The sequence below is a fragment of the Photinus pyralis genome, unplaced genomic scaffold, assembly GCF_008802855.1.
Source record: "Photinus pyralis isolate 1611_PpyrPB1 unplaced genomic scaffold, Ppyr1.3 Ppyr1.4_LG4, whole genome shotgun sequence".
In the NCBI taxonomy this organism is placed as follows: Eukaryota; Metazoa; Arthropoda; class Insecta; order Coleoptera; family Lampyridae; genus Photinus; species Photinus pyralis.
Window position 1 is genome coordinate 42503518 of NW_022170511.1, and position 16118 is coordinate 42519635.

The following is a 16118-nucleotide window of genomic DNA, read 5'->3' on the forward strand; positions in this document are numbered from 1 at the left end:
AAAATGAAGGTTTCAGGACGATTCTGGGTAAACTTATTTACATAAAAGTCAGGAAAATGATACATTATTGGCGAGGCAATATTGAAGTGCGAGGCCCCTTTGGGCCCCAGTGCTTTAATTTCCGAGTCTGGTAATGACATTTTACTGACGAGTTTTGTATTAAATTTTATCCGAAATCGTCTTTTAATACAAAATTTCAATTTTTATATATAGCTCCTTATTTATGTCAATCTGTCAGTGAGACAGGAGTTATTATAAACATTTGGAAATGTCAAAAATGCGGCCAGTAAAGTGACAGGTTGCGGCCAGTAAAGTGACAAGCGACAGGAAACGTAGTCTACTCTGCCTCTGTCATGGAAACTCAAATTTCCTGCCTCAACAATGTCGCAATTTCGCCTTCGCGATCGCAAAATGCGGCCGCAGCTTAATCCCTGGTATGACGAGGATGAAATTCGCCGAATAGTATAAGGGGAAAAAGTGTTTATGCAACCAATTCAATTGAGCAACTGAGATGATGCACAGCCTGAATCTCTTCCCAACATCCATTTTCTGGTCCATTCTTTCTTCTTTTCCAACTCTTCCTGGGGGACATTTCCGAGCCAACTGGCCGTTCTAAGTGGTTCCAATGAACTGGCCTCGTGTAAAGGTTAATTCCCTAGACTGGCCAGGTCAGCTATTGGGCTATCTGACCTCGGGTAAACCGAGAATACCGAGAATAATACTGAAATTCAGTAGTAAATCCTATAGAAAATAACAGAATGGGTAAATTTAAATCGGTTATTTATCACTAAGCGATTCATCTTCCCCTATTAAAAATATAACAAATTTTCAAATAGATTGAATAGAATCTACTATTTCCATACTTACTGATGGAATTTAGATCAGAAAATGAAAGTAAAATATATTTTGAAAATGTCACTTAGAAAAGCGATTCACACACCCACACTATGATTAAAATATTGTCCATTACTTACTACCCAAGGCCAAATAGCAACAAAATAAATGCTCAACGGTACCCACACAGCACACTATCTTTGCACCGTTGAAACTACACCACATTGAACATTCAACGAATTTTTTGATCTTGCGTACGAAAAGAAGCGACTGCAGCATAATTCTTCATAGTTCATATCATTCATATCAAAGCTAATAAAACCGAGAATAAAACCTACACTACATCAGGCATATAATAACTTTGCCAATTTTGCATTTACCTAGTCTTAAAGAGGAAGGGGGATCAGTTTTCCAAACACTGCATTCTGTTCAAGTTCAAGTTCACTACCTTTCGTTCGGAATAACATTTTTGTCGAGTGCTGTTTTTATTACAATGTAATATGTAGTCAAAGTCATGATACAACAGAATATCGTATCATGCGAGGTATCGCCCGCGACCACAGGCCACTTTTTTTTTATTATAATGCATTCCTAGGAGTTTATTGAACATTTTACAGACGAGATTGGTGGAACTGGGGATGAACTTTTAATCATCGTGTGATATGGCAGTTGTAACTGTTTTTGAATTCACAAAAATTAATTGATTCTGATATTTTACCCAACATCGTCCCGAAACCTTCGTTTTCATGCCTACTTTCTGTCAGTTTCCATGACTGAGGCAGAGCAGAGTACGTTTCCTGCCGCTTGTCACTTTACTGGCCGCACCTGTGACATTGCTCACTGACAGATTGACATTAATCTAAAGTTCTATATAAAAATTGAAATTGTATATCACAATACGATTTCTGGTAAAATTTAATACAAAACTCGTCAGTAAAATGACATTACCTGAAATTAAAGTACTCGGCCTTTATAATGACTCCTGTCTCACTGACAGATTGACATTAATAAAAAGTTATATATAAAAATTGAAATTTTGTATTAAAAGACGATTTCGGATAAAATTTAATACAAAACTCGTCAGTAAAATGTCATTATCTGAAAAGGAAATTAAAGTACTCGGGCCCAAAGGCGCCCCGCACTTCAATATTTCCTCGCCAGTAATGTCATTTTCCTGACTTTTATGTAAATAACTATTCATGTTTAAAGGGCCAAAGTTCGTCGAGATCGTGATTTTGTTAGCACCAATGTTTAGGGGTGGGCTATCTTGCTATAGAATGTGAATGGCTGCTGTGAAAAAAATTGAAAAGGAAACTCAAATTTTGGGACTTAACAACGAGTCTTCAAAGTAACAGGATTTTTGAAATTTTAACGTTTACCTAGACTAGAGTGATCTTAACGCTGCAATAAGTTACTGAGAAACGTCAATTTTCGATTCTTTCAACTCGACATGTATTTTTATATTAAAATTTTATATTTTTCAAGCTCTTTAATCTTGGATACGAAAGTTGTAGTAACGAGTTGGTTCTTCAAAGTAATTGTCATGAATTTTATAAAACTAGGAATTACCAAAAATAAGGAAAACGAAAAGATAACCTTCCGGCTGGTACAGAAGTTTGAATTGAATTGAAAATTGGTAAAATTCTATCTTCCTTCCAATCAGTTTAAAAAGCATCTGAAATTACTTGAAATCACATAGAAATTAATTTAAATTGTTTTGAAGTCTTGAAATCTGGTATACACATTTTTAAAACGCGAATTCCGTCTCCGACATTATTTTGAACCATCATATCTCCAATCTTATTCTGTGAGTTTATCTGTGTACCTAAGAGCGATATGTTGCTGTCGATGGGGTGGTATATTTCGATAACGAGGTTTGGACGAGATGTTTCGGTCATGGATATTTGTAAATGTATAGTGTAGGCTGGTAAAGCGGCCTTGGCTGGAATCCCACCCACTTAAAAATAAAGGGCAAAAATAAATAAATAAAATACTTATAGGAATATCATGGGATGTTGTGCTGAGTATATTTCAGTTTATGTTCCAAGTGATAGGAGGGACCAAACTAACATTTTTTTCGAAACAAACCCAGGGTCCAGAATGTTTCCTTAAGGAATTCCAAAAGACCCAAAATTTTTCTCGGAAACGATATTAGGTGATAGGATGGAATTAACAGCTTTGCTTAGGTTTTGGAGTATTACGCTTCTTACTATGTAAAAATATATATTTTTATACATGGAGAGTATCCTTTTACATTTGTTCGGTACTTTCCTCGGTAAATTCCAAAAGATTCCTTATTTTTGTTGCCTTGCAAAGTAAGTAATTCACTTCATTTTTTCCCTCGTTTTTTCCTCGATTTTTCCGTTCATGATCTTTATTTATACCAACTACTTACATTAAGTCTATACCTATCTATCTATCTGCGAATATTGTCATATTTTCTTACTCTCTGAAGTGGTTACAGATGACTCGCAAGACGAAAATTATGTGCAGTATTCCATTATCGTGCAAGGGGAGTAAAAACTGTATAAAATTCCTCTACCTCTTCCGTTTTACATACTTTTTACGAATTTCAAAATGTTTTCGAAATACCTCGCGAAATACACTGTATCCGAGGGCCACTATGTGCATTCTAGAGATACAAATTTGGTTAAATGGGAGAAAAGTTGCCCAATCAAATATCTAAGAAGATAGCGTTTAGAAATCCCTGAACAATTTTTTGGTTTTTGAAATGAAGATTGTGAAAGAATCTAGATTTTACGAACTATTTTCATCTGGCATAAATGTTTGACCGAAAGCATAACCAATCTTTGATGCTCTTTAAAGTATAGCGTTAATTTTTTTAATCCGACGTTCGTCTCTACACAGTACGCAATCATCAAGTTCATTGTTTAAATATACACTTTTGATATTCTGATATATTCATAAATCCCTTTTTATTATGAATCCAATGTAATTTAAGGTTTAACTGCGGATTAGCCTGTTTTTCGGGCTTAATTAAGAAAATTCCTATTACGGGTCTGCAGATTTTTTCTAATAAATAGTCAGCTAGGACAATTAACGGTTTTTATATCATTACGTATTTAATAGCAATCCAATCAGTGAATTGATACAGTAATTTAATAGATAAAACAAAAACAAATCTAATTAAATGAACAGAAGATAGTAAGTAGTAAGCATTGAAATACAACAAAAAACGAATTTGAATAAAAACAATTGTGGAGTAATTTTAGCAAATGCTTCCAGAACTGACCCCCTTATTCTTATTCCGTTGTCAAATGTTACTGTTACCAGGGTGTTCCCTAAAGGGTGCTAAGCGAGGTGCTAAGCACTTTTTCCTATCCACTACTCGATACAGTAAATGTAAGTGTAGCCATTGTTTAAAAGTATTTAAACAATGGTGTAGCCCTCCGAGGTTAAGGTTGAGAGTATGGTGGTAAATAAATAGTCTTACAATTCTTGTACCGAAAATACCAGCCCATACATATTAAAACTAAAACGGTGTTGATGCCCTGACTTCTGTTTAAACGTGGATTGGTTCCAGACCAATAGTGGACTTGTCCATTGAAAATGCCATTATTCCTATCATACTCTCATCATTCCATATTATTTGATAAGGAACATTCATATTCTTTTGGCATTTTCTTGTGTACCGTGCGCAAAAATGAGCGACGTCTTTCTAAATCACCGCAACCGCACTACGCAACAGAACAATTTCGATTGGCCGAAAACACGCTGAGATATGCCACAATGTCAAACTTTTCTTCGTTAGAAAACATAATTAATAGAAAAAATACTAAATTAAACACCAAAGTAATATGTGGAAAAACCAACGTTACCGGCAGTTCAAATACGGCATTACCACATTCATTTGTTTTCCAAAGCATACTTTTATTGGTGATATTGGGGTGTTATACCTTTGGACAATAATTAATTGTATAATAATTAATAATTTTATCTACTACTTAATTATGTTTTCTAAAGCAGAAAAGTTTCACATGGTAGGATGTTTCATTTAATCCAACCGAAACCCTTCTGTAATGGGAATGTTCTTAATTAATCCCGAAAAAAAGCTAAATCGCAATTCAACCATAAAGTACATCATTGAATTCAGAATAAAAAGGGCTTTAAGAATATGATATCGGAATATCAGAGCCGTATTTAAAAAAAAATGAAATTGATCATGGTTCCGTAAACACGAAACGTCGGATTAAAAAATTAAATTAAATAGCTGTATAGAGAAGAAGTGGCATTAGTTTTGCCTTAGATCGAGCTTTAGATCAAGTCATAACGCCAAAAAAATATGTACATAGTTTGTAAAATCGAAACGTTTGACCCCTGTAGGTAACCCTTGACATCGCCCTTGACATAGTAGGTAATACTTCGTAATGCCAGAATTCCAGTTATTCTATTGTCATATTCCAAATAATGCTCGCCAATCTGTGCATGTAGGTAATGCTAGTTACGGTAGACACGTCGGGAAGTTCCTCTTGAACCTCTTGTCTCGTTTTTCGTCCTAACCGAAAATAGCTTTTTGCGTCATTGTTGGTTAAAGGTCCAATTGATATAGTTTCCAAAGTGACATGGAAATTGGAACACAAGAAGGCGTTGGAATTTTTTGACGTAGCTCAGCCGTTCTTTTAATATTGAAATGTGTTTTAAAATTCTTGGAAACTGACACGAAGGTGATGACGTCAGTCGTCAGTCTTATATGCAAATGTTATTCTGCTAGTTGATTACCTGGAAAAGGGGAAAATAATGACCGGAGAGTACTATTCAGCACTTTTGGAACGTTTGCAGGCAGCAATCGCGGAGAAACGACTTGGATTAGCAATGAAGAAATTCTTTTACCACAATGCCACAGAAATTGGGCGATTTGCGATTCCAATTGATTTCCCATCCCTTTCACACCTGATTTGGCTCCGTCAGATCTCCATCTATGTTAGCAGTGCGTCTGACCGGCCAAAAATTTTCCACGAGCTACGAGGTGGAAAGAAGCTCTATAAAGGGGTTGAAGAAACGCTCGCTGAGAGACTATACGTGGAAAAATATAGTCTGTGGGTCACATTGTTTACTACGTACTGTAAATCTGAACGCACTTCATCGGTTGAAAATTAGGTTTATTTTCAGACGTAGTGAACATCGTTTTGGGAATGTATATGACCATTAAAAAATTTGACTGCTCTTCAGCTTGTAAATGACAAATTGGTTTGGCACATACATTTACTTACAAACTGGAAATTTGTTATTTTAGGGGATACAGGTGTTCGACGGTTTTTGCTTAATTAATCCCGTGATGATGTTATTTAATTTTTCAAAAAAAAGCACAGCTGTTCTTTACCATCTACCTATAAATTGGCAAAAGCTTTGAAGGTGTCAAAAAACTCGCGAGAAGTCGTCCGTGTAATGTTCGGCCGGGATTGCGCTTCTCATGGTACTCCCTTAACTTGCGCCCCGCTAAAATCTGACAAAATCGAATACGACTTAGATAATCCTATTCCGGATGTTACTTTAATTTAAAAACTTTTATATTATTAGCTTAGAGGGAAATGAGCACACCTGCTTTATTTCCCCTTCTCCTTAGCGTATTCGTACGAAATTTTTAGGGTGGTTTAACGTGTCCGATTTTAGACGTTAACGTTTAGAACGTCTCCGCCGCCGCCGTCGAATCAAAGTGACGCGTTTTGATGTACTAACGGTCAAGTTTCGTAACTCTTTTGTAGTATGTCCAGAATGGGCAAATGAGGTTCGCCGCGGCGGGTGAACGCTCTTTTACGTCTATAATCGTGTCGTTTACGTTTTCATATAGTCGCAAACTCCTCCTCCTCCTCCCACCGGCACGTTCGTAGTTCATTCCTCAATTAATATTCAGTGGCGATTTCAAAATATTAAGCAATTTAGTTTTGAGAGTGCCAAGTTGGGGAATTTGGACGCGATGATAGCTTCCGACGAGGCTTCATCCTCTTTGTCGCCTATCGGAACAGACTTTTGCTTTGTGTCGTGGTTTGGTTGAATCACCTGGCTGCAGGTGTGCAATGCGCTACCTACAACAGGTGGCATCGCGACCGTGCCACCACCATCATCACTTCTAACATTCTGTTATTGTTTTCTTTCAGGACGAGAACGTCAGTCCGTCCCTCGGCAGCAGTCGTAAGTATCGTACATTTAATTAACTTCATTTGCATGCTTAATTAACTATTCAATTGCGATAAGCAATGACTTTCTGATAAGAAAAATTTCGGTAGAGACTACGTCAACGTGTTTAGTACCTAGAAATACGTAGTTAATAATTAACATTTATCTTTTTTAACGTAAAGTAGGCATTCCCATTTTTATTTCTATAATAATTAGAAATAGTTATTTTAATTACTAACTCTGCTTACACATAGTTTTTTGCGCGTTAGTTATTTTAATTACTAACTCTGCTTACACATAGTTTTTTGCGCGTTACATTAATTGCGCTTTTTGTGATGCGCAAAGAAGTTTCGCTTCACTTGGCAGTTATTGAACAGTGGCGTAACTTTTGTTTGTCATTCGCAGTACAATTCCTCTCTGAAAAGATCTCCGAGATATTATGTTAATGTTTAATTTGCAATATGCACGGGATGAGCTTTTCGGATTCATTTTCTTCTTAAAATATTTAAATGTCAGTCTGTAGGTAATCACTCGAAATAAGCCAGAATATACAGGGTCTCCCAAATAAAGTTTGCAGATTGCGAAATTTAACCTCAAGTCTTGCAGTTCAGCCCCTTGGGTGGGGGGGGGGGGGGTCATTCGAAAGCTCATTCAACGGGATGTGCCATATAAAAATTAATATTTGAATTTGCTTGTATGTAACTGTCTGATAAATTAAAGTTGAGATAAAATACTGGCCCTTAGAACATTTGATTCATTGGGTTTCTTATAATTAATAGAAATACGAGTATGTAACACATCCACTAATCGAAAAAAATCAAAAGGAGCCAATCGGGCTGTTTTAATATTGTATGTTAGTGGTTCCCCCGAAGAAAATGATGAGATGTAAGATTACGGTGAGCGTAGTCTTTCTTCTATACAAATTGGACATGTTCCAGTTTTTAATTGTTGATTTTCCGGAAATTGATATGGGGGATGTAAAGTTGGCAATATGCCTATAGGGTGTTATATTTGAGGGATGCCCAAGAAATTTGGTGATAGAGGGGGCCAAGGCAAACGTTTTTCAAATAAATCGAGAATCGCCAATGTCCTTTTGAAGCTATACTGCCCATAATCGCATTTCTTTTTAATTTATTTTTCAACAACCATGAGAAGTATTACGCAGGATGGAAAACCGTTTGTCTTTGGTATTGAATATTGTGCTACGGGTATGCTTTTTTCCATTTTTAAAGAATCTTTTCAAAATTTCTACCCCCTAACCGGGGGCCTGGGGGTAAGAATAAAAATTCTTTTAATCTTTTAACATGGAAATGCCGAATCTGTAATTCGTTGCTGTAACGTCATAGAAACAATCCGACGGAAATTCTTGTTTGGATTATCCAGATCGGAATTTCACAAAATTTTCTGTGGTCTTATTTCAGAACAAAATTGTCGAACAGTTTTTCATTACGACCTTTGAAGTGAAAAACTGGAATCGTAAGTGATTTTAAATAAATTGATAGACCGTGCTACAATTTTTTAAACAAGTTAACCAATTTAGCTCCCTTATCTTTCCTTTTAAAGAAAGATTTAGTGGTTCTGAAAAGAACCGATTTTTTTGCAAAGTTGTCGTATGATCAGCTGATGTTGACGATCCATGCTTTGACTTAAGGAAAACTCATCCAAATATTAATTGATCAATTTAATTTATACCTGCGCCCATCCTGCGTCTCTTTGGAATCTGTTGCGTTGGGGATTATTTGGGAATTAGTTTGGTCACAATTTGTTTCCAAAAAAGTCTAGGCGGTGTAAGTTCTGAACACATAGGCGGCCTTGCTAGCTACTTGTTCTCCCCGTTCATTCCAGCTATTAGGCAAAATAGGGTCGGCACGGTTGAAGTGGCAAGGGGCACCATCACGTTGGAAACATAGTTCATTTAAGCTTGCAACACGTAAGACCCTAAGATAGCTACATCCCCGTCTCACAAGTTTCTGCAAAATGCATACTGACTTCTTGTAGGTATTGTGGCCTCGTCCGTGCAGTAAATTTCCACCATCAAATGAAATCGCTGCACTACACTCTCTGTGACGAGATTTATATTTCAAATTGTGTGGAAACAGTTCGACACCATCCATTCTAGTATGTTTACACTCAGTGGCACAACCAGGAATTGAGATTGAGAGGGGCACAATAAACCAAAGCTATTTCATATTCTTTTTCTAGGACCTCCCTGAAAATGAGGTCATTACGTATAATTTAAAGGCGCCCATTACGTACACCCGTGCGTAATGAAAAAAATTAGAATAGATCACGCACTTTTTGAAGGGATAATTATCTACACAACTGTCAACAGACGTCGTTTTGGGTTTTGCCTTATTTTCATTTTGAAATTCACGGAGGTCGTAGAAAAAGTATGGTACGCAATTTGGTTGTAGACTTGGTTTGTCAGACACAACTTTTATCTTAAAAACTTAAGCAGTGCAGTAGTGCTAGCTTTATAGTTATACTAATATTCGAATCTTTGAATTGATCGGAATTATTGGAGTGACAATGCAATTAGTTCGTCGAATGAGCAGCGGATTTGTTTTGGGCTTGAATTCAAGCTGCCCTTCTTTTTGGTCCAAATTTTCCGCGTAGCCTTTGAATTCTTTGATGTTAATAACTATCTATAAAAGGCAGTACTGATTAATCGGAATTCTCATTCCCGGGAATCGTTGATTAGCTCATTAGCGGATCGATGTCAAATCAGAATTATATTCCTAATGATCGCGGACTTCCTAGTTTGAGGTGAATTTAATACCATTTTTTTTCGTAAAATAATCACCTCACCTTAGTTTATACTCAATAATTATATATTGATATTTAATTTGCAGAATTGCGCATTGCTTATAAACATTCACGATTTGTTCCACTTTAGATGTAATTTCATGAAATCGGACGTATGTAATCATCTACTTAACTGGAAATCGTTTTTCAATGTTAAGTGTATGTCATTTAAAGTATACAGAATGAAATTCATAGGTAGCAATTTGTGTATCTAACACGCCAATGGGTTTCAAGTTAGATACTTCGTTTTATTAAAGTGTGGTACAAACTTTGAAAATAGATCCATGCAAAATAGTGCAAACGTGTTGCATAATTTCATTCTAATTAAAAATATCCGAGTAGGTACAGTTTTTTTTAACACCAGAAGTGTTTTTAATCCACTTATCATAAATTGCCCGATTGAATCGCAACAGTGACAATATGCTGAAAGTTTTCTTAATGATTTGAGTGATTCTACTCAAAACCAAATAAGATCGCTTCCCCAAAACAAACCTCGAAATTCTATGGGAGTTTTAGTACGACTCTACTTCAAGCACGAAAACCAGGAAAAATAAATCTGTGGTTTGGATTATCGGATTGGAAATTTTATTAATCCTTTAAGTGAAATGGTTGTTACAGTGCGGACATTGAGAATTAAACAGAAAGGTAAAGGCAGATTGAAAAAGATCAAGGATCTGCAGAAAAACAAAGTTATCACGTTTAAATGCCCTTATGAAATTATGGACAACCCTAATTTTCCAGAGTAAGGTATTCAGGTGGCGAGTAGAATTCAAAAAACTCAAAACTGGCCAATATTTGATCACAACAAAAATGAAAAAAAAGGTTTGTAGAAAAAGCAAAATGTCTAAATCTTTAAAATCGAACCGAAAGAGGCATTTTGGGAAAAAGTTTGCCCTATATATGATGACTTTTTTTTCATTTTCACTCGTCTCGTATACCGCCAAAGTATATTCTGAAATGGGCAAAGTTGTGCAGAATTATGTTATGAAAGTATGCAGGGCAAAAAATCCAAAAATGTCATTTTCGAGAATGCGCTGGCGTTAAATTTTTTTAACATGGAAACGACTGCTAAGGTTATCAGCTGCTGACGTTCATTTGTTTTCAAAAAACAAAAATAAATGAATGCTAGCGGCTAACGGCCTTAGCAGTCGATGACATTTTTAAAAAAAACGAACGCCGCCAGCGCGTTCTCGAAAATATAAAAAAATAATTTAACAAACCATTAGTAATTTTTTCTCAGCTTTCTGATTGTGCTAATAAAATTTTTATGACTTGTGAGTTTCGAGTAAATGACATCAACTGTTTGGTTTCTTGTGAGTACATTGTACATTCTGGATTACGATAGGAGGGTGGACAGGGTCCACGCGTACTTAGGCCTGAAATTGGGGCCCTTTGTACAAACTGCATAATAAAAACAGGGAGCGATGAAAACCATTCGAAATTCGTTGTTGGATGATAATTAAAAACAAACTCGCTGATATTTTTTTAGTGAACACATGCAGTTTTCTTGGATTTTTAAATTGGGTATCCCTAAAATATTGGATTTAGAGTGCATTGGTAGGGTAATTGCATTTTGAAAATGTGCTAATAAAACTTTCGACACAAACGTGCAGTAATTTAAATGTCGAACTGAACCTTGATCTTCCAACTTTGAACATACTGTTCTCATTCACCTGTACACAATAGCAAATATCGACGGAAATGCTCATGAATTTGTAATTGCAACGAGAACCTTTCGACCGTATATTTTCCCTACCGATATACTTGAATGAAGTAGTCAAATTTGTAACCATTTCCAATTCTTCGCGAACTTTGTATTGAATGTCTGCTACCACATCTGGCATTAAATTATAACAATCAACTGGTAAATTGCGTGAGACACAAAGAAAGGGAGTAAGTACATATAAGAAAGAATCCTTGTGTCTTCCAAACTTTCCCAAGAGTAAGGTCGCTTCCAGGCACCACGAAAGGTACTACAACAAAACAGCTGTTTTTATGTTTGTTAAATATACAAGTGGGTTTTCAACTGAAGATAGAAATTTGTAATTAAATACGAGCGTCTTAATTATTAAGACCTAATTCTGCACGCGTTTAGCTTAATGATATTAGCAAGTATAGGCGATGTAAATTAAATTTTCCCTTTCTCATATACTAATTGAGCAATATTTACTAGGCTGACATTTAAATAAACGATCTGTTATCTCAAGTTGTGATTTCGTAACTATTTCCACATTGCTTCGTATGGTAACAACTGTAAAACGCAAATGACTCATCCTTTTTTTCGGCCACTTTAGTAAACATGTTTTCGTACATGCTCGAAAGCACACGTACTGCTTTTGGAGAGGAAGGGTAGTGCCGAAAATTTAAGTAAATAATTGTATTTTATTTACAGGGAACTTTGCGATGATCTTAATATATCCGATACAGATGATAGTGAAGATGAGAAAAATTTACCACCACCAACATCTTCGCAAGTACCTTCCAATTTACATGTAGTGGAAAAGTAAGTATCTACCCTCTGCGAAATATTCTTCTAAGTTAGTTGAAATGAAATGCAATTCCTATTTCATTATGATAATTTATTGTTTTGTCCTGCATGGATAAGTTAGATCCCTTGATTATTTTGAGTTGTTTTTGGTGGGTTATATGTGTGTAAACCCTTCCAGATTGGTATCACCAATTGCCGCAACACCTGCTAGCAATCCTGTGATGGAACGTCCTCCAGAGCCCATATCTCGTATCTCGGCCGCTGCAAGTTCCACAAGCGATTCGGGCTCTGATTCAGAATCTGACAGCGATTCTAGTAGTGATGGTACTGGCGAAGAAACCATAACGACTTCCAACGCGCGCGTCTCTCCCGTACCATCATCAGCAAATCCTCCACATATCTCGCCAAAGCCGGAAGAAGAAGCGAAACCGCGGTGGAATTTGGCATCGTATTTAGACCAAAATGGGGCCAAAGCGGAAACGCAGCAATCCCCGCGTATTCAGTCGCCATTTCAAAGTTCATCTCACAATCTGTCTCTAAGTTCATCTAACATCCGAAGGAACTGTAGTGATGATTCGGACTCGAGTGATTCAACGAAAGATCTGGATAGTATCGTTGCGGAAGCTTTCGCGTCTAAACCTCCCGCGCCTTTATTGTCTAGCTTTTCGGAATCGGACGGCAGTGTTAAAACGAAAAGCCCCAAAAGACGTAAGCGACCAGTGTCTTCAGTTACCAATATGTCGGACAGTGATAGTGATGACGATCATCGGGCGGTTACCAAAATTCCTAAACCCGTCAATCGCGCAAGTCCGAGACCCAAATCCGCGTGTAGCGATTCCGACCCGGAACCGAATCACTTTATACGTGCTTCCAACGGCGACTTAAGCAAGCGGCTGGTATCGCCCAATATAAAAAAGCCCGAACCAGGTAATCAAAAACCAAAATCAAACAGAGGTCGTCCTCGAAAGAACAAACTACGGTCTCTTAGCGGTTCCGATGGTGAAGTACGGGTAAAGAAGCGCGGACGGCCTCCCAATAGCCATAAGACTAAAACGTTAAGCGGGTCAGAAAACGAAAATCCGGTCAGGAAAAGGGGCCGGCCTCCGAAACGTCCCCCTTCGCCGAGCAGCTCGGAGGACGAAAGAAAACCGTCCGTCTTCGACAAACCCTTACCACCACGAAGGCGGACGATTTCCAAACGAGATATGTCCATCAGTGATTCCGACAACGATAGGTTACCCAGTCACAAAGAACCGCCTCGTCCAAATAAGCTCAAACCCAAAAGCGAAGATAAGGAGCGCAACAAAAATAAAGACGATTCGGACGACGAATGGGGCAAAATGAACAAAAACAAAATCGGCGCCCATTTAATGGATAGAAGTCGCGAGAGAAGTAATAGTTTAGTGAAGGATGGTAAGCAAAAGAGGGCCACAGATTCACCTAAGAAAAAAGAGACAGTTGTTCCATTTCGAAGGAAAGGTCGGACAAATTCGATGATGAAAAGTGCTCCTTACTTACCTACCACAACCGATACCGATAGTAGCGACTCCGATCGGGCGCCCGCCAAAAAGCCTTCCGTACCCGTTCCTCCACGAAATCGCAGCCGATCGTCTAGCTCCGACAGTGATGTCATTAGCAACCGAGATGATAGATCTTCGGATAGTGACCATTTGGCTCGGACTCTCGTAAACAGTAACAAGGTGGAGAGTCCGGTTAAAGTCGATACTGGAGGCAAGTCCATTCAGGACAAGAAGAAGAGCGACACCCTTCGAAAATTGTTTACACCTAAACGAGATTCGGAAGGTGGAAAAGGAGGAGGCAAGGGGGGTGGTAAAGGTGGTGCTAAAGGAGGTAAAGGCGGTAAGGGTAAGGGGGGCGTTAATGTTATTGTTGTGGATGGCGATTACGAACGTAGCAGCTCGTCCGTGGAGGATGAGGCAATGCCTACTGTGTCAAACCCCACACTCTTGTCGCCGATTCCCAGCCATGACGCAAAAGGTGTTACGCCACGTCCTCGTTCTGTTAGTGAAATTCCTAAGACTGAGTTACCAGTTAGCGAAAGTGCTAAGTTTGAAAGAGATAGTGTATTAGTGAGAATTGACTGGAATAGAATAGATTTAAGTCATTTAAGACATATACCAAAATTAGGTAAAAGACAATCTGAGGAGCTTCGGCAACGCGCTGACTTGGCAGACACAAGGCAAAATGATGCGAAACCTAAGACTGACCCTTATAGTTCCCCAATTGAAATAAAGTGTTCCACGTATTCGGAGGTTGTAAATAAAAGTAAAAGTGACAGAACTAGCCTTATTGTAAACGAGAGTGATAGTGATTTAGGAACTCGAAGACCAGTTTGGAAAAAGGAGCCAGATTGTTCGAATCAAAGTCAATCAAACTCCAGTAACAAGCGTAAAAGGCTTAATAGCTGTAGTTCGATATCTTCACTGTCTACAGTGAGTAGTATATCACATAGTAGTAGTAGAAGGAAGGAGCATAGGAAAGAGAAAGGTCATCACAAGAGCAAAAGGCGGAAAGACGAGCTGGAAAGTTCGCAAAGATCTCATGTCGACAGTGACAATCTAACAGATGTTCCACCCACAAATCACGAAAGGAAAGGACCGAGAACGCCACCTATGCCGTCACCCGCTGAACGTAACTGTGGTAATTGGTCTCAGCCCGTCAGGGAGTATCATTCGTACTTTGAAAGGGTCGATGAACCTTCCGAAGATGAGGAAAGGTAAGTTGCATTGAAATGATTTCATTATTTCTTGTAGTAAAGTTAAAGAATTTGTCCCCCTCACTTGAAGTTAGCACTAGCAAATGCTTTGATAAATCACAGGTTATTAAACGATTTCTTAGATTTTGCAAGAATCAATAGTGATTTTTCACTGGTTTCTTTATTTCTGTATAATCAATTGATTCTCTTGATTGTAAAGTGATTTGATTACACCAATGTTCATGATAGTGCTGCGGGTTATAGGAAAAAGAGTTATCAAGTTCTCCTTTGCTGAAAGTACTGGTCTCTAGTAGTGTTCAAGCCCCTCGCGATAGTTTTGGGTAGATTATCAAATCATATTCTCCTAACAAGTTTTACAGAGAACGTAGCACCAGGGGTCTGAGGGTTCCATTTCGCTAAAACCCCCATGATTTTACCGCGGGTAATAGGGAAAAGAGTTATCGAGTTCTCCTTTGCTGAAAGTACTGTTGGGGGATATTCCAGACCCCCAGGTGTTACATTCTCCCCCAAAACGTTCTTCCCTTAGAACTCTCGTGTATGGAATAACCCTCTTCCCCTCCCCCAAAAGAAAACTTTCACAACCCTCCCTACAAAATTCATAGTAGGTACTAGTATTTTCCTAAAAATATCGGGGGAGAGCAGAGCACTCCATACCTTCTAGCTAGCGCATAGAACGAATTGATTTCCACTTCCTAAAAACTACCATGACAGTTGCTTTCGGGATATAATCGTGAAATCGTCAAATCTCCTTTTGCTGGGGACCTCAGATCCCTGGTGCTACATTGTCCCCTACAAAACGTTTAGCCTTCAGGACTCTCATAATAGTTTTTCACCAAATCATCTCCTGAACAATTTTACAAAGAACGTAGTACCGGCGGGTTCTGGGGGGGGGGGGGGGAAGAGATTTGGAATATCTCCCAAGCAAAGGGAGATTTGATGACAAATGTCATGATAGTTTTTGGGAAAAGGTAATTGCAATTTCCAGAAAACCGCCATGATAGTACCGCAGGTTATAGGAAAAAGAGTTATCGAGTTCGCCGTTGATGGGTAATTTGCGATTTTCAGGAAAGTGTCATTGAATCTTCTTTTTTTTGCTGGGGAGAGTATTCAGATTCAATT

The 16118-nt window shown here is 37.9% G+C and overlaps 1 protein-coding gene across 6 annotated transcripts in view; it reads left to right on the top strand.

Moving 5' to 3' along the window:
- LOC116168193 (AF4/FMR2 family member 1) overlaps positions 1-16118 on the top strand; it is a 204294-nt gene that overhangs the window by 182946 nt on the left and 5230 nt on the right. For all 6 annotated transcript variants that reach the window (XM_031483877.1, XM_031483876.1, XM_031483879.1 and 3 more), the window contains 3 exons: positions 6951-6984; positions 12167-12277; positions 12441-14999. In XM_031483877.1, coding sequence (XP_031339737.1) covers positions 6951-6984; positions 12167-12277; positions 12441-14999 — 2704 coding nt within the window. The remainder of the gene's footprint in view (positions 1-6950; positions 6985-12166; positions 12278-12440; positions 15000-16118) is intronic.